The 17873-nt window shown below is 48.6% G+C and overlaps 1 protein-coding gene across 1 annotated transcript in view; it reads left to right on the top strand.

Moving 5' to 3' along the window:
* Positions 1-17873, top strand: part of FBN3 (fibrillin 3) — a 260268-nt gene that overhangs the window by 52395 nt on the left and 190000 nt on the right. Inside the window, exon 6 of the mRNA XM_014599850.3 lies at positions 4187-4282. Within this exon, the coding sequence (XP_014455336.1) occupies positions 4187-4282 (96 nt within the window). The remainder of the gene's footprint in view (positions 1-4186; positions 4283-17873) is intronic.

Here is a 17873-nt window from a genome sequence, read left to right as displayed (position 1 = left end):
GGCTAGCAAGTCAAATAAACGTGCTGAATCAGATCATGCTCTATTTAGGGCATTGGAAAAATTACTGGGAAATTTTCTAGAAAATTTTTCAATTCAAATTTTTCCAGAAAACCCACATCTCTGCTTTCCACCCCTGCAGAGCTTTTTCTCTGAGCCTACTCTGGGTCAGACCTGACTCCTCAACAAACTCTGTTTTAATCCCCTGCCTAGCTCCACCCTTTCTGGTCACCAGGACCCTTTTCCCTAATGGCGCACAGGGGTTCCTTCTTACTAATAAGCATATTTACTCATCTGGAGCTTGCTGCTCGGCAGCCCGCATCAGCAGCCTGCCTCTCTGCAAGCAGACTTACAGCTGTGCAGTCCATCTCATTGCAGCCTTCACCCTCCTCTCAATAACAGGGGTTAAGGGCCCCAGTTACGTATGCTGTCTGGAAAATGGCATCCCAGATATCTAAAGTTCGGGGAAATTTTAAGTAATGACAAATAGGGGTTTATAGAAAGCATTAGGCAAGCTTACTATAGGTGCTGCTACTGCCTACATCTAATATACTCAATAGTATTTCATTAAACATTTATTAAATACAGGACATCATCAACAAGAGTGGGGAACAAAGAAAGGTCCCACTGGCAACTGTCTAGGAGTACAGTGTAAAAGTTTCTCATTCAGAGGTGGGCAATTATTTATGCAGAGGAGGGCCACTTAATGAGGTTTCATGAGCTCTTGAGGGCTGCATGGGTAGCCCCACCCCTTGACAGTTGCCCCACCTCTTATTGCCATCTTGGGACCAGAAGTTCCATTCCTAAACCCTGACCTTTGCCACTGGAAGTCTCTCCCCTTGCCCCCTGGACATGCTCCAGGGGGTGGGGAGGGGAGTTGCCATCTTAGAACCAGAAGCAAACCAAATCATACACTAAGAGCAAACACCTATTATAGCATATTTAAATTTTATTACAAAAAATATTTTTGGCATGATTTGTGTTTGTACAGTGTATATAGAGGTATATAGAGGCATAATAACTCAAATTTTCAGTCTTGTATATTGTGGGGGGGGTGTATGGTATTTGTGTGTGCGTGTGTATGGTGTGTGTGTGGTGGGGTGTGGGGGTGTGTGGTAGGGTGTGTGGGAGGGTTTGTGAGAGGGTGTAGCTGTGTGTGGGGGGGCATAGAGTATGTTGAGGGGCTGTGTATATGTAGAGGGTTGCGGGTGAAGGGTGTGGGGTTTGTGGGGTGTAAGGGAGTGTGGGCGGGTGTGGGGACCCCCCCCACACACTTCCCCATGGTGCAGGAGCAGCAGGCAGGGCACTTGGCACTCAGGGCACAGGTGTTCAGCGGGGTATGTCTCTGGCCAGCGCTGCACATGGCAGTGAGGGGCGCAGCCTTCCCCGGGCTGTCTGTTTTGCCACCACTCCAAACCACTCATGTGCATCCCCTGTACTCACCGGGCACAGGCGAGAAGCCCTAGGCACTGGAGCCAGCTGCCTTCCCTGCCACCCCAGGGAAGATGCCTGGGGCTTCCCTCCCCTGCCATGCAGCCCCAGTGGGGAAGGCAGCTGGCTCCAGTGCCTGGGGCTTCTCTCCCATGCCCGGTGAGTGTGGGGGCTGCACATGAGTGGCAGGGAGCACTGGCAATACAGATGGCCTGGTGAAGACTGCGCTCCTTGCTGCGATGTGTAGAGCTGGCCAGAGCCATGTCCCACTCGGCACTCGTGCCCTGAGCGCTCCACCTGCTGCTGCCACCGCCTGCTGGGGCTGCATGCCATGGGACAGTGTGGGGAGGTTCCCACACCCCCATCCTCCCTCATACCCACATGCTGCCCAGCCTGTCACTGCACTGCCGCCGTCTCCCTGGGCATGGAGCCCCACGCTCCCACCCAGCTGCAGCCCAGCTCACGCCACTTCCCTACCTGCTGCACAGAGCACGCAGAAAACCAGGGAAGTGGAGCAGGTCCCTGGGGGTTGTAGCAGCGGCAGCAGGAGCCCCGCCTGGAAGCTGCTGCTGGCCAGGCTGCACCCTTCCTCTCACAGGGGTGGGAGTGAGGCACCATAGGGTATGTTTGGGGCTATATGTACATGTGGACACCTTTCTCCCACCCTCTTGGGCAGAAGGGCTGGGCTGGGTGCAATCTGTTGGGGGGTGCTGTAGGCCAGATGAAAGTGCTTGGCGGGCCAGATTCAGCCCATGGGCCGTATTTTGCTTGCTTCTGTTCTAGCTGCTTTCAACTTTAAGTGCTTAAGCACCAGCATTCAACGTGACTACAGTGTCACAATCAATATGGATCATACACCGAGATCTGGCTGTCTATGGCAGTGTTTCTAAACATTTCTGCACTCAAGATGCCCCTTGGCTAGGATAGTCACACTGCACTTGGCCTGGCTCTTCTAGGTAGTGCAAGTGGGAACTGATTAACATTGTTATCAATCTTAGAAACCTCAGTAGGGGCACTGTGTGAGCTATCACCATAGCTGTGACCCCATCAGTCCCAGATAGCAGTGAGTCCAGGCCTTTACAGTGCTTAAACAAATGCCACACAACTCTCACAGCTAGGGTTATTAGGAAATCCACTGAAACTTAGTCTGACAAAAGCCATACTTTTCTGCAGGATCAAACTCCTAAGGGAAAATCTTCTTAACCATTTCATGAACTTCACACTCACATCTTTCCATTTGGCTATCTGCTCCTGTATGTAGTGACCACTATAGGCTCGATGTTTCACTATTAGCTCTGTAAGGAAGAAGAGTAGTCGCACCCTGTGGATTCCAATTCTCTCTGTTACGTGCACTTCTTCAATACGTGGCTGATTTTACCACATCGTGACTAATACATTTCCTTTGGAGCACTTGGGATATCTTTTGTTCAAAAGAGACTTTCACTGTGGTTGCTGGGGTTTTAATATGACTCCCGTGAACTATAATTTGGGCTTTAAGAAAATATTGGCTATCCGTTGACCTCTACCCTCTCAGCCATCTGTGATCATTTGGCCTCTTCAACATCTGCTTTTAAAACATGCTTAGGTTGAGTGCTCCTAGTGTCACCCTCCATGCAGCTCTGGGACTTTATCAATGACGTGGCACTAACAATTGAAAGGAGATGGTGTTTGCCCACTTCGGGACTCAGCAATGCTTCTGCAAGTTGCAGTGAGCTCTAGTCAGAGGCAAGCTCCAGTTCTCCTCAATTTTTCTCTTTACCATCTTTAACTATAAGAATCCAACAATAGGCTGCCCTTTACTCTTACACTTCTCACAGGATATAAAACAGGGCTAGCGCCAGTAAGCATTGGGAGTCACCTCCTCCCTACAAATAGCCCTTTAATCTGCGATGATCCAAAACCTGTAATCCCCCTTTCCTCCTTATGCCCAGACTGTAAATTTTGTAGCAGGAGCTCATGGAATCCAGAGACCTGTCATTCCTGAACATGGCTGGATTTCTTTGCAATGTAAACTACTGGGACTTCAAACCAAGCTCTGGCACACGGAGCCACCAGGAGGGCTGCAGGGGGAGGGACAGTGTTCCCCTAGCTTATTTGATTTGTGGGAATGCGATTGTTCAAGAAAAGGGCTGTTTTATGCCTGACGTACCAAGGCACCTCAAAATTGTAGAGTCCCAGGAAAACCTTTTTCCAAGCATTCAAATACTGGTAGTTTGACTCTTTTATGATGACAGCTCATACCAGTGTGGCATTGTGGTTCCCACCCCCAACTAAATACAAGTGGTAGTTGTAAAGCTTTATTTTTTTTTTCTTCCACAATAAAGTTGTAAAACTTCCAGTACTGCCTGCAAGCAGGGGGAGCAGTCTGAAGGGACACCTGCAGAGAGTGCAGGTGTTTCCCAGAGCTTTTCTTCAGGAGTCAAGAGTTTCCATTCGGAGCAGCCGGTCTGGTGCATAGGTGGTCGCTCTTGTTTTGGATCCCAGTGCTATGCTGTGTTAACTGAAGCTTCTCTGTCAGCTGTGCTGTCATTCTTCTACCCATTTATAAAAGAAATCATGTACAAGCAAGAAGAATTCATGGTGGCCTTGCTGGGGAAAAACGAACGTGGTGGCTTTTTCTTTGGGATCAGTAAATGGGGAAGACCCATGAACTGTAAAGGGTGCTCCAAATTCCATGACTTCCCTATGTTTCTTCTAGTGATTGTGTGTGTTTTTATTTCTCTCTTGTAATTTTGCCCGTATTTATGTTTCCGAACAGCTATCTGTGAAAATGGCTGCCAGAATGGAGGTCGGTGCATTGGACCAAACCGCTGTGCTTGTGTGTATGGATTCACTGGCCCTCAATGTGAAAGAGGTAGAGACCTGTTTGTTATGTTACTATCACTGATTTGACTACAGAAAAGAACATTTACTACAATAAAAGGATGTTAAGCAGATATTCAAGCACTCAGATCTTAGGACATGCAATGTTAATTTTGCCTGTGCAATGTTAACTGGGCTTCCTTGTACGTATGTGTTATGATAGTTTTAAATTACATGCTCACATACACTTTTTCCATAGGATTTCTGATTCATTCAGTGCACAGGATGGACAGTGCTCACTGAATAAGTAGCTATTTAGTATTTTCTTTTGTCCTCATCATTCAGTGCATGGCTTTTAGCCTCATTAGTCATGTACCAAAAAATCCCCGTATGCAAAAATATCAATTACCTCTTGTATGTTTTTAACAATGCTCAACAGTAATATCCAATTACTATACAAATGTCAGGAAACTAACAATTGCAACTCATCTGTGAGGTGAAGTGAAAGTAGTATGCCCATTTTACATATAGGGAACGGAGGCACAGAAATTGAAGGCCAAAATTGTTAAATACATACACTAATTTTGGGTGCCTAATTTGAGTCACTTGGGTCTGAATTTGCCAGAATACTTAAGATTTCTGTATCTATGTGTGTGTCTGATTCAGGGTTCCCACTGATTTCAGTTTCAGTTGCGAGTGCTCACCTCTCAGGGCTGCAATTCTGACTCCAGTTGTTTTCCTTTGGGCACCCAAAAAGTAAGAAACACTTTCAGTGATCCACTATGAAAATGTTATGTTTAATTTTTCTCCATTGGCACATGGGAGTTCAGTGGCAGAGGCTGGCATAAAATCTAGTTCTTCAGGCGGGTATCAAGTTGCCGTCACCAAAGCCACTGGCATACATTTATTTAATGGCACAATGGGCTCTGATCTCCATTCCCACCAGTCATGCCTCCTGCCGTGCTATACATGCATGGCAGGAGGCACAATTTCGGGATAGGGGGTCAGATCCAAATTGCATTGTAATAATTCTGGGCTCCCCCTGCAGTGGCAAATTGAAAGCCAGGTGCCAAAACCTCACACTCAGAGTGGAGAATTGGATGATTGTCAGCTCTGGCTGGGCAGTCCCAGGTCTGGTTCACCCAGGGCTGTCAGAGCAGACAATCAGCTAGGAAAGGCAGACAGTGAGACCTGGCACTGTCTGGGCTGGGGCTCACTATCAGCTGATTGTTAAAACCCTGTGCCTGGCAGCTATGGCTGGATTGCTGGGCACAGAGTTTGAAGTCCGAAGTGGGGGAAGCCCTTTCAGCTCTTCCCGCTAGGAGCCTCGGATCCCATGCCCAGCAGCCCTGCCACAGCTGCCAGGTGCAGGTCAAGAGTCCCTGGTGGGGGATGCCCTTTGGCTTCCCCTTCACCTAGGTCTGACAATCAGCTGATTGTCAGTCCCCAGGGCCGTTCCAGACCCTGGTGTAATCTGGGCCCTGGGATCAGCAGTCAGCTGATTGTCAGCCCCAGCCACATGTTAAATTTAGGTGTGTGGCAGGACACTGTTGGTGCCTGCCACTTTAAGACCTGGGGCCAAGCAGCCAGCAGGTGCTTCATTGCGGTGGCCATTTTAGAGCTCTGACTACCCGTATAAACAGGACAGTTCGCTGCTGGCAGCCCAGGCAGCAACATTGCCTGTATGTGAGGCTTCTAGCAACAACCTGGAGGTAAGGGAGGAGTTGTAGGGGATGGTCTGGAGGCTCCTGGTCCTGGGCATGATCTAAAACTGCACCCTGCTGGGAGTGGGTGGCCTGGTGGGGCTCTCAGTGGTGCAGGAGCCCCCAGAAAATGCCAGGCCAGTTACCACCCTGGTGAAAGGCGGGTTGGGGCACCTTAACCCCAGCTCCCACAACCAGGTGGGTTAACCCCGAGTAGGGGCCAGAAGGAAGACACCAGGAGTGAGAGTGGGGCTAGAGGCTCGGGGGCCTGACGGAGAGTACCCTTGACTGGCCTGGGCTGGGGCTAGGACCAGAACAGTCAAAAGGGCCAGGGGCCCATGGCGAGGGATGCCGAGTTTGGAGGGCCTGAGGTTCCCGACTGGCCTTGGAGGTGAGGCCAGGGCCTGTGTGGTCAGAGGGGAAAGAGTTTCAGGGAGCAAGGCAGCCCTGAATGAGGGTGCAGTAGGCCACCTGAATGGAGGGTTCATGGAGGGGTCCTGATAGGAGGATTCTGGGGCCCAGTGTGGGGCCGGTAATGTGGATAACAGCTGGATGCCATCTGCGAGGCATGGGCTGCAGTGTAGGGAAGGTACGGAGCCGCAGATAGCGCCCCCTGGCATCGGGGCGAGAAATGGGCAGCCTCCTGCCTAATTAAGATCATTAATCTTAATGATCACAAGGCATGGCAGGGGGGAAGGTGGGCGGTTGGCCCAGAAACAGGTGGGCGGGGTATAGGAAAAATCATCCCGAGAAGGCCCCCTGTTACAAGGTGCCATACAAACCAGCCATGAAAATGTTCTGTATTATATGTGGAACATTTTTTGGCTCATTTCCCACTTCATGGTGCCTTGAAGTGAGTGTACGTGTAGCACCCTTCCTATTTATGTCATGACTGACACTTTAATTAAGGCATAAATGTAATGTGTAGAGGAGGCCCAGGATACAATCTTTCTGTTCCTCTGGACCAGAGCCTCATTTGTGGTACAACTTCCACCTACTGTAACAAATGAGGCAGGGTCCTAGTTATGACAACCTCATTCACTGCACAGACTCATCTGTGCTAAGGGAGTACTTTCCTTGCTGTGTTATTTGTGAGGCAGAGCTTTCTGAGGAAGGGGAGTTGATACAATCTAAGCTTACAAAACCTAAAAAAATCAAGTTCTGGTAACTAAAAAATGATTTTGTTTTCACAAAAAAAAAACAACCCTTTTTTTTATAGTTGAGAATTTTTCCAGTAAAAACCTGCAAATTTTTACCAAAGCGCAATTAGTGGCCAGCTGTGTGTCTGGTATATTTTGCAAAATTAATAAAATCCTAGGATCATCTCTTCCTTTACAGTAAATCAGGTCGGTTTCATTATAGTCAGTAGTTCCCAATGATTTATATCCTGTTACATTCCCAGCAGCTCCCAATGGTTGACATCTGGTCACTCTCTGGTTTTATAAGTTATTTTGTTATTGTAAGCGACCCTGAACTTTTGTTGGGAAGGGTAGCATATAAAATCAAATAAATAAATCCAACTGAGGATATGGCACTTCGTGCCATGTAGCTTTGTTTTAGCTCCCATGACCAGTGTGTGCTGAGACATTGGATCAGATTGTGTTAGAGCAAACTGGTTCAGCTCTGACAGTGGAATTCCTTTCCTTCTGTTGGCTTTAAGGAACATCTAATGATATTCGCCTCCAGTAGAATATCTGATAAGGTCAAAGCAGCACTGAACAAAAGTGAAACTGAAACACTTAACCAAACAGATGTGCAAACTCAAAGGATTTGCATCAAAGACCTCTGGAAATGTTTCTTCTTTCTGGCTGCTTGCTTTCCTGAGACTGGGGTTGCTCTAACTCCCTGCTCAGGGTTTGGCTTGTTCCTGTCTCTAATGGCTTTTTCCAACTTCGGGATTTTTGGCAATCTACTTTAGAGGGTGAGACAGGAATAACAGTTGGTTTCCGGTAGCCCGGGCAGTCAGTCAGTCCTGCTTGAGGAGCAGCCAGCAAAAACATGCAGCGCTCAGAGTAGTTGTGCAGTGTTCTGTAGGTTACAAGTATCTACTGAGCTTCATGGTGCAGGTGCCCTTTAAAAGGCCTCTGGCATTATTAAAGTCTCATTTTTATTGGATACAGAGGATTAAACGCTTTTTTAAGACAGGGTGACCATTTGTCTTGTTTTCCCCAGGACAGTCCCGTTTTAAACACACGTCCTGGCAGAGTGTGGAAAACGGGGCTGGGGAGTGAAGTACCCTGTTTTGAGTTTCAGGAAATACAGTGATGCTGTTTTAACAGCCTCCATGTACATATAGGCTAGGGACAGAAGTTGCACATAAACCAATTTAAGTCATCAGAAACTGGTTTAAACCTGTAACAGAACATAAGCTCAGTACACACAAATCCATTTCAAAATGGCCAAAACTGGTTTAAGATAAAACCTGGTTGAATGTAGTATCAGACTTAACTGATTTGGATCAAACTAGTTTATGGAACTTCTGTCCCAGACCCCTTCCTGGTTTAAGTTAAATCAGAGTCCCCCACCATGCTTTGCAGCCCTATGCTGTGCTCTCTGCTCCAATGGAGCAGGGCTGGCCTTGCCCCCAGCTGCCAACAGGGACTTTTCCATCCCCAGCAGCCAGGAGCAGGGTGGATTTCTACACCTCCCCCCTTCTTGACCAGGGAATCAACTTGGCTCCCAGCTGGGGCAGGGTTGTAAAGCCCCCACTGCCAGCTTCCTCCCTTTACTGGGCACAGGGTGGGAATTTCCCCCTAGCTGGCAGGGGTGCCAGGGCCCAGCCCCCAGCTGCAGCGCTGCCCAGGAGGTGCCAGGCAGCCAAATGTCTGATCCCCTGAGCCAGCTCCAGTGAAGCGAGTGGCGGCACTAGGGGTTGTGCTCGCTCAACAGCTCCTGGGATGGCAGCAGGGGTCTGGAATGGGGGTGGGAGAGGGAAGGGGAAGAGGCTGCCATGTTTCCTCCCAATCCCCTTCTCAGCCAGCCTGCTGGCCAGGGAGCAGATATCACTGGGTGATTGGCCTGGCTTCTGGCTGCAGGGAAGCCCACAGTCCCAGCTGAGCCAGAAGCCAGAGCGATCACCTGGCCATGCCCCCTCCCCAGCCAGTGGGCCAGCTAAGGAGGTAGTAGGGCAGGAAACGGCCCCCATTATGGGCTTCCCACCCCCCCGCGCTGGGCACAACCCAGCTGGGGGTCCAGAGCTGGGTGGGGGCACCATTCCCGTCCCCCCACTCCCTCCTCAGCTGGCCTGCTGGCCAAGAAGGAGGCATGGCCAGGTGATCAGCCCAGGTCCTGGCTCTGGGTGTGGTGGGGGGGGGGGGGGAGAACTGTCCCACTGAGGGTTCCCCTCTCCCCCCTTCCCCAACACCAGGGAGACCCCAGTTGGGGGTCTAATGCCAGGTGGAGGGGAGGGTTTTCCCCCCTCACCCCCTTCTTAGCCAGCCCAGACTGAGGAGGTGGCATGGCTCAGGGGTTTGGCTCTGGGCATGGGGAGAGAGGGAGAGAGACACCCTGCTGGGGGCTTCCCCCCTCTCCCCTTCCCCCTTTGTGGGGGAGACCCTGGCTGGGGTCTGGGGGGAAGGACAGGTTTCACTGCTAGGCCCACTCCTCAGCCAGCCAGGGGGACCAGCTCTGGGCACAGGGAGAGAGGAAGAAACACCCCACTGGGGGCTTCCCTCCTCCCCCTTCCCCAGTGCTAGGGAGACTCTGGCTGGAGGTCTGGTGGGAGGGTTCCCCGTGCCCCCTGCTCAGCTGATTGGACGGGCGTGGCTGGGGAAATCGCCCATCTCCCCACTGGTCACAGGCTGGGAGGTGCATTGTAGCGCCCTCCAGAGCCTGGTATGGGCCACTGCAGGGGTCTGGCTGCCTTTCTCTCTTGAAAATCTAATGTGAGTTCACTTTCTTATCCGTTCAATATAAGCAGTTTACAGAAACCTGCAAAGATTGAATCAATTCAGCCTCGGGCTTTTTGACTGTCTGTCCCTAGCCATAGAGGCAGCATACATCATTTTGTTTTTCTCCTTTGTCTTCCGTTACAGCTGCAAAGTTTGGTGAGACAGAATGCTCTTTCTTCCATTATCTTGTGCTCTTTCTTACACACACACATGCACACACATGTGCTCTCTCTCTCTTGCGCACTCTCTCTTTTTTCTGGAGGACTAAAGCTATAAAGGGAAGTGTCATGATGATAGAATTACCATGAGCCACATCCTGCAAGCCTTACTGTTTGCAGACCCAAAACCTGAAATGGCTTACAAGGGTGCATCCTGCATGGAGTGTGTTTAGGAGTGAGCCCCAACGTGGCTGTTTTGTTCCTTCCTATGTTAACAGTTACCATAATTACTAAGGTTTTTACATTTATAAGAATAAGCGGGGGGCAGGGGGGAGTTGAATGTGATTCTGGAAGTAAGTATGTAAATGTAATTTAAATGTAAAAAGGAAGCAAGTTTTAGACATGCTTTAGCCAAAGACTGGAAAAAAAATCACCTTTATTTTTGTGACTGTGAAGGTTCTGAAGACATCTTGTAATGCATAAAATTCTTTAAATAAAGACAGCATTTTTATAAAGCCCTTAGAGAATTGATTTGGTCCAGATTTGTACAAGGAGACAAAATAAGCTCTCCAGCTGTGTATAGACAGGCTATTCTATGCCAAGACAAACAGAGCTTTTGCTTTGCTAAGGGATGTTATAAGTTATACTTTTCAAAGAGGTTCCTCCATGCTAATAGCTGGGTTCCCTGAGTGTGCAGCATAGTGGAGAGATTACAATTGTGAGCCTGGCATTCATTATTCCAGTGAAGGAAGACTTCCATTATTCCATGGTGAGAGCCAATTTTTGTTCTATCCTCAGACACCTTAATGTCCACTTGCTGTGGACACAAATTATTAAAGATACTCATGTCAAACTCCAGACTGGCCCTAGTGTTTGAAATTTTCACAGTACCTCTTGAAAGTCTCTAGTTACAGGCGACCCAAGAAAGAAAACTGTAAGGATTTATAGCTAGTCATTTTTTAGGAATTTTTGTTTAGATATAGTGATAACTAATGTGTCTCTGAATGGTAATTTCTTGCTTTTCTCTGTCCGCTTTGGGAGTATCTCAAAGCTTCAAATGCAACTGTTCTCTGAACTACTTCTGCAGAGAAAGAAAAGTAAGGTGGATGCAGTGTCTTTAGTTCTGCCATTCTTGTCCCATTGAAATTGTGTGACATTTGTCACAAACTTAGAAGAAGGAGGTTGAAAGGAACACAGATCCTCCCTTAGTCCCAGTTTTGTTTATGCAGGATATTTTTGGAGGTTCAATTCAAGGACAGGGTCTGGAATCTGTTGGGGTTGTTTGCAAGAGGGATATATTTCTGCACATGTATCCAGAATGATCCCTCTGTGGCATTGTGGGTAAAGAAGAACTAAGTCCCTTGGTATTGTGGGTAAAGAAACATTACCCATGAAGTTCCTTGGTATTTGTTCTTAAATCCTTGCTAGGATGATCTTGCTAAATCTAGGTTCACTGAATAATGGTTGGCAGATGGAAGGTGAGATTCTGCTCAAATAGGCCTTGATGGCTAGGGACAGATACTCAAAAAGCCTGAGCCAGAATTGATTCAGTCTTTGCAGGTTAGTCTAACCTGAGTAGGCTGAACTGGTTTGAAACTGGACAGACATTGTTTCTGGACTGAGGAAATTCAGGCACATGCCTGCAGTGGCTCGGGCTAGAAGCCGAGGGGTGCTAGAGCAGCCCTCCCTTCCCTTCTACAGGGAGCTGAGCTGAGGGGGGCATAGCCAGGCCCTGGCAGGACCCTCTCATTAGAGAGGTCTACCTGCACAGTCCCAGGTTTTTCCCCACTGGCTGCTCAAAGGGCAGGAGTGTTGCCAGCCCCCAGTCCTGAGCTAGCACTCTGAGGCAAGGGGCGATATGCAGTGCATGCATCTGTTGATGATATGGAGCTTTTCAATCTCCCTCCCTGCTTCATCATACTGTCTGCAGCAAACTGACAGGTGAGCAAGCCAGCCAGGGGGCTGATAACAGTCTTTATCACCCGATTAGTAAAATAATAGTCTCTCTCCACATTACTTCAGACTTCTTAAACAGTTTACGGGCTGACCTGTGGATTAGCTCCAAAAGCCCTAAGTGGTCACTGCTCTGTCTCCCTATCCCAGTGAAAATGGAGACACACACACACTTCTCGGCATTGGCTAGCATACCATGGGCTGGCTATGGTCTGCGCTGTATCAAAGAGGAGGGGGGGATCTCTGCTTAAGCGGTGAGTGGTGAAGCTGCGTGGGGTGGGGGAACGGGGAAGCTAGCAGACCCTGCTGTGCTTGCAAGTCTGTGCCAAGCTCCAGCCAGGGAGCAGAGGGGCAGGGCCAGCCCTGCTGTGGAGCAGAGAGCCCAGGCTAGTCCAAAGAGCATGGCAGGATGCTGGGGGACTCTGATTTAACTTAAACCAGCAAGGGGTCTGGGACAGAAATTGCATAAACCAGTTTGAGCCAAGTCAGTTAAGTCTGATACTACATTCAACAAGGTTTATCTCAAACTGGTTTCAGCCATTTTCAAACCAGTTTATGTGCACTGAACATCTGTTCTGTTACAGGTTTAAACCAGCTTCTAATCACTTAAACCGGTTTATGTGTAATGTCTGTTCCTAGCCTATTTGTGATAATGGCAACTGTTTCCAGGAGTCTGCTGGAGACTCTAATGCTGAAGGTACAGGACTAATATCCCTGAGTGCCTTAGCCCTATCACATTCACTTGATGCAGTCGATATCACTCTGCCCCAGTTTGCATCATGGTACCATTACCACTGTCCTGTAGGAGCTGATAGATGATTTACACAAGAACTGAGTAGCAGCTGGCAATAGCTATGGCCATCTGAGGTGACTGATTCTGGCACAGATGTGTAACATTTGTATACTTTAAGCCTGAAGTGTAACCTCAAGCGAACATTGATTTTAAAGTTAACTTCATTATCACAGAGTTCTGGTGCCAAGCTTAGTGTCTCATGCTTGATAGTTATTAGGCCTGTGCAAAGCAGCTAGTATTCACTTTGGATATAGGGGACAGTGATTCAATTCAGTGATTCGAATCACTGTCCCGAATTGATTCAGCCGAATCTCTGAATCGGCCAGGCCCATCTGCCGCCCCCCGCCTGCACAGCAATTGCTGTCCCGCCTGCCCCAGCTCCCAGCTCTTTGGACAAAAAAACCCCCGAGCTCACTGGGTACTGCCGGGCAGGGGGATGATCCCTGCTGCCCCCCACTGCCCTACACTGCATGGGGGGCTCTGCATGAGGCTCCCAGCCCCCACACGGGTACCCCGCTTGGGCTAGCTTCAGCCCTTTAAGGAAAAAAAAAACAAAGAAAAGTCCCACACTCAATGCCCCTGCAGGCAGGGGGCAATTCCCGCTGCCCCCCGTTGCCCTTCGTCATATGGGGGGCTCTGCATGAGCCCCCCAAAGCCTCAAGACTGCTGCAGAAGCAGTGAGTCCTGGGGCTTTTCTTGTTTTTGTTTTTTTTTCTTAAAGGGTCAGAGCTGGCTCAGGCAGGGCACCCGTGGAGGGGCTGGGGGAGCAGGGGGGCCATTGGGGGGCTCATGCAGAGCCTCTCATGCAGCATGGGGCAGTGGGGGCAGCAGGGATCGCCCTTTTCCTACCCAGCAGCACCCGGTGAGCATCAGGGCTTTTCTTTAATGGGCTGGGAGCTGGGTGTGGGGCAGCCGTGGGGTGGCTGGGGGAATGGGCAGGGATTGGGGGGGCTGAGGGAGTGCGGGAGGCCTGCAGGGGTCCCCCACAGTCCCCTCCCCCAGCCCCCGCCTCCTCCGCCCCTAGTATTTACCAGCTCGGAGTTGACTGCAGCTCCCTGCTGCAGCCACCAGGGACTGCCCAAATCATCCAAGCCTTCTGAATTTTTTCCAAAGATTTGGAGAGCTTTGAATCTATTTGGACCTTTTAATTGGTGCCCTGATTTGACTCGGATTCAGAGATTTGGCCACCGAATCAGGCCGAATCTCCTCCAAATCGAATCACCACCCGAAGCTTCTCATAGCCCTAATAGTTATGTGTTGGCTATAGCCAGCATACAGGTGCTAAAATGTTTCCAGGTAACACTGCAGTACATTTTCGCTTTGCACTGTTGGTTTATATTCAGGCTGCCTGCCACATCTATTTTATGATCTCTACTTCAATTTACACTCAAATGAAGAAATATAAACTGGAGAACAACTAACTAGCTAAGCTACTAAGAAAAGGACATGTTGATTCTAGTGGATGGCAAGCTGAATGTGTGACCATGATATAATAAAATTCATGATTTTGAGACAGGGAAAGCAGAATTAAGAAAGATACTGTATTCAAAAGACCAGATTTCAATCAAGAGAAGGAGACAGTAAGGTGACATGGGAGGACAGACTGAATGATAAAGGCACCAAGGAGGGCCATCACAGTTTTGAATCCTAAAGGGCACAGCATTGAATGCTCACTAAGAAGATATTCCAACATGTTGGAAGCACAAGAAGAATGGTTAGAGACTAATGTGGCTGTTCAAGGAGTTTCTAGGATGCCACAAAAGCAGAAGGAAAGCATACAGCCAACAGAAAGATGAGCAGGTCCCAAATGAGACATACCAGGAAATAGCAAGAACTTGCAGGGACAAAATCGGGCAAAGAAAAGTAAAAAATGAGCTCTATCTGATGAGGACAGCTAACGACAAGAAGAGGTTCTATAAATATTTTGACCAGAAAAGATAGTTGAAGGAAGTTGTGGGTCTGAAGTTAAATAGCAGGCACTATTATATAGCGATTTTTCTTAACAGAAGATGTAAAGAAGAGGGAGCCACTCAACAGGCATTTTGTCTCAATCTTCTTAAATAAAAATAAGCTGCAACCAGACAGCTAATAAGGATTATTTGGATAAGGAAAGGGACAATCTGAAGATCAAGTTAACAAAAGAGACATCAAACAGCTCTTGATTAGTTTTAATGAATTCTAGTAAGCAGTGTCTGACTGCACCTGGTTAAAATGTAATAATAGCAGAAGCCTTAGCAATATTCTCAGGGAAAAGATAAGACAACCAGATATCTGAAATGTTTATACACTAATGCGAGAAGAATGGGAAATGAACACAAAGAAGTGGAGGTCCTGGTTCAATTGAGGAATTATGATGTAATTGCAAATATGGAGATGTGGTGGAGATGCAGTATGAAGTGGAAGATAGGCCTGCTGAAAGTCTCTGGTAAAGGTCAGAGGAGAAAACAGGAGGAGGAATGTCATGGTTAGCGTCTGCTATACGCCGTGAAACTGAGAGGAAGAGGTGGACGAGGCATTTGGAATGCATGGAAGCTTCCAAATTATAGGACCTGGTTCTCATGGGGTTACTTTAATTATTGGGACATCTGCTGGAAGGGAAACACAAAATACATAAGCATTCCAGAAAATTCTTGGAATACGTTAGGGATAACTTCTCAAAACAGATGACAGAGTAGCCTACAAGAGGGGAAGCTCTTCTTTCCTGGGAGGCAAGTCTGAGGGGAAGAGGAGCCCAGGAGAGCTGGCTGTACTTTAAGAAGACTCTTTGAATGGCACAGCACCAGAAGAACAGGAAGCGCAATCTATAAGTATCACACAGGCATGCAAGCAGAATATTAGGAAGGCCAAGGCACAGCTTGGGATGCAGCTGCCAAGGGACATAAAAGAAAATAAATAGGGTTTCTACAAGTATGCCAAGAGTAAGAGCATGGCCAAAGAAACCAGGGGTCCCTTATGGAATGCAGAAGACAATGAATGATTCAAAGAAGACTGAAGAATTGTAATGCCTTTTTTACTTGAGTCTTCATAAATGGGGTCCTGGGTATGACTGAAAACGGCATCCGACTGGCGGGCCTGGTGGCAATATGTTGGGGCTACTCCTGGTCAGGTAGCTGCTATAAAACACCACAATGTTGCAACCTCCAGAGTAGGGTGCCTCAAAATCCTAGCCCCGCTGCCTTGTGGGTGTTCCTTGGTTGGAGAAAGGCTAAGGGGCATCACCCTGACAGAAATGCGCCCTTGCTGAGGCATTAGGCAGTCAGCAGCAGTTCTTACCTGTTGCTCTCTGGCAGAAGCTACGATCATTGAGGCACTGAATCTCTGGACTCGGTCTGGCCTTTAGATTCTGTCTCAGTGGTCTAAAGGGGGAATGGTAGGTCTTGGGCAGCCTCTACTCTTCCATGCACTTGCCTAGGCGTACACGTCAGAAGTCTTGGTGACTAGACCTCTTAAACATATGCCATGATCCAAAGGATCGATGGCTGCCTACTTCATAAATAGGGGCAGCTACCAGATGGTGAGTGCAGGTGGCAGCAAAGATGGGGTCCTTCAGACAGCCTAGAGTAGGGACAGAACAGGTTAGCAATTACTTGAAGAAGCTAGACACTCTCAAATGAGCAGGGCCAGACAGCATGCATCTTAGGATAGTGAAGGAATTGGCTGAGGTAATTTCAGAGCCATTAGCTACCCTCCTTGAGAACAGATATGGGTTGGGTGAGGCTCTGGATGATGGGGGGGAAGGCAAATATAGTGCCCATCTTTAAGAAAGGGAAAAAAGACATTAATAGATCATTAACAACCTAAGGAAATACAGATTCGTTGAAAGTACTGTAAGATGGATGCGTAACTAGTTGGATCATTTGTGCACAATAAATAGTCATTAATGGCACAATGTCCATTGTGCATAAATAGTCATTAATGGCACAATAAATAGTCATTAATGGCAAATAGTCATTAATGGCACAATGTCCAGTTGGGAGGAGGTATCAGGTGGGGTTCCCCAGAGGACTGTCCTGGGTCCATTATTATTTAAGATCTTCATTAACAATTTTGATGATGGGATTGTGAGTGGCACCAAGTTGGGTGGAGTTCCAGACACTATCAAGAGTACAGCTAGGATCTAGAATGACCTGTATATCCAGGAAAAATTACCTTAGTCAACCAAGTGGAATTCAACAAGGAAAAGCGGAAAATCCTGCTCTTGCGGTAGAATAATTGCATGCAGAAATACAGACTGGGGAATAACTGGCTAGGCTGCAGTACTGCAAAGAGGGACCTGAGGGTTACAGTAGACCATAAGATGACTATGGGTCAACTGTGTGCTCTTGTTGCCAAAAAAAGCCAATGGCATCCTCTGTTGTATTATCAGAAGTGTCACTTGCAAATCAAGGGAAGTGATTCTTCTTTTTTATTCAGCACTGGTGAGGCCTCACCTTGACTATTGTGCCCAGTTTCGGGCATATGTGGACAAAGTGAAAAAAGTACAGCAGACAGTAACAAAAATCATTAGATATCTGTCCCGTGCACAGATCGGAGGCTGCATGCCCCCCTCAGCTCCCCCGCGCCACCTCTGGAGGAGCCTCTGGGCTCATGGGACTCTTTGCAGGGATGATGCAGGGTAGGCATGGGGGTCTCCGCTCCCCCCCACAGGTGGTGCAGAGCCAGGCCTGGTGCAGGGCTGAAGGGTGACATTTTTGCGGGGACCTCCGGTGCTGGACAACGACTCCTGGCGTGGGGGAAGGGACAGCCACATGGGCACGTCCATCCCCGGTTCCCACCCTGCCATGTCTCTGCATCCACCAGGCCTTTGCCTGCCTGCTTCCTCTTCCCTCCCTGCCAGCTGTTATGCAGGGTGGCATGCCAAGCGGCAGGAGGGCACCACCACCGTGGTCCATCCCCTCGACCTCAGGCAGAGAGGCATGGGGTGTCCCTACTGCTCTGGCAGCTGAAGCATGTTCCCCACTGCCAAACTTCCCCAGTAGCAGCACAAACTTGGGCCCACACAGCCGGGGCAGACAGCCAATCACTGCCTGCCCTCTCCTGCTTTTCCTGAGCTGGCCCCACCGCTAATCAAGTGCAAATACCAATTCATTGATTTTTTTTTTTTTTCCAGCGGTGGGAAAAGCAGTTGAGGGAGCTGTTGCAGGGA

The sequence above is a fragment of the Alligator mississippiensis genome, chromosome 16, assembly GCF_030867095.1.
Source record: "Alligator mississippiensis isolate rAllMis1 chromosome 16, rAllMis1, whole genome shotgun sequence".
In the NCBI taxonomy this organism is placed as follows: Eukaryota; Metazoa; Chordata; order Crocodylia; family Alligatoridae; genus Alligator; species Alligator mississippiensis.
The sequence above is the reverse complement of the archived record's forward strand: the minus strand, read 5'-3'. Positions and strand labels throughout refer to the sequence as shown.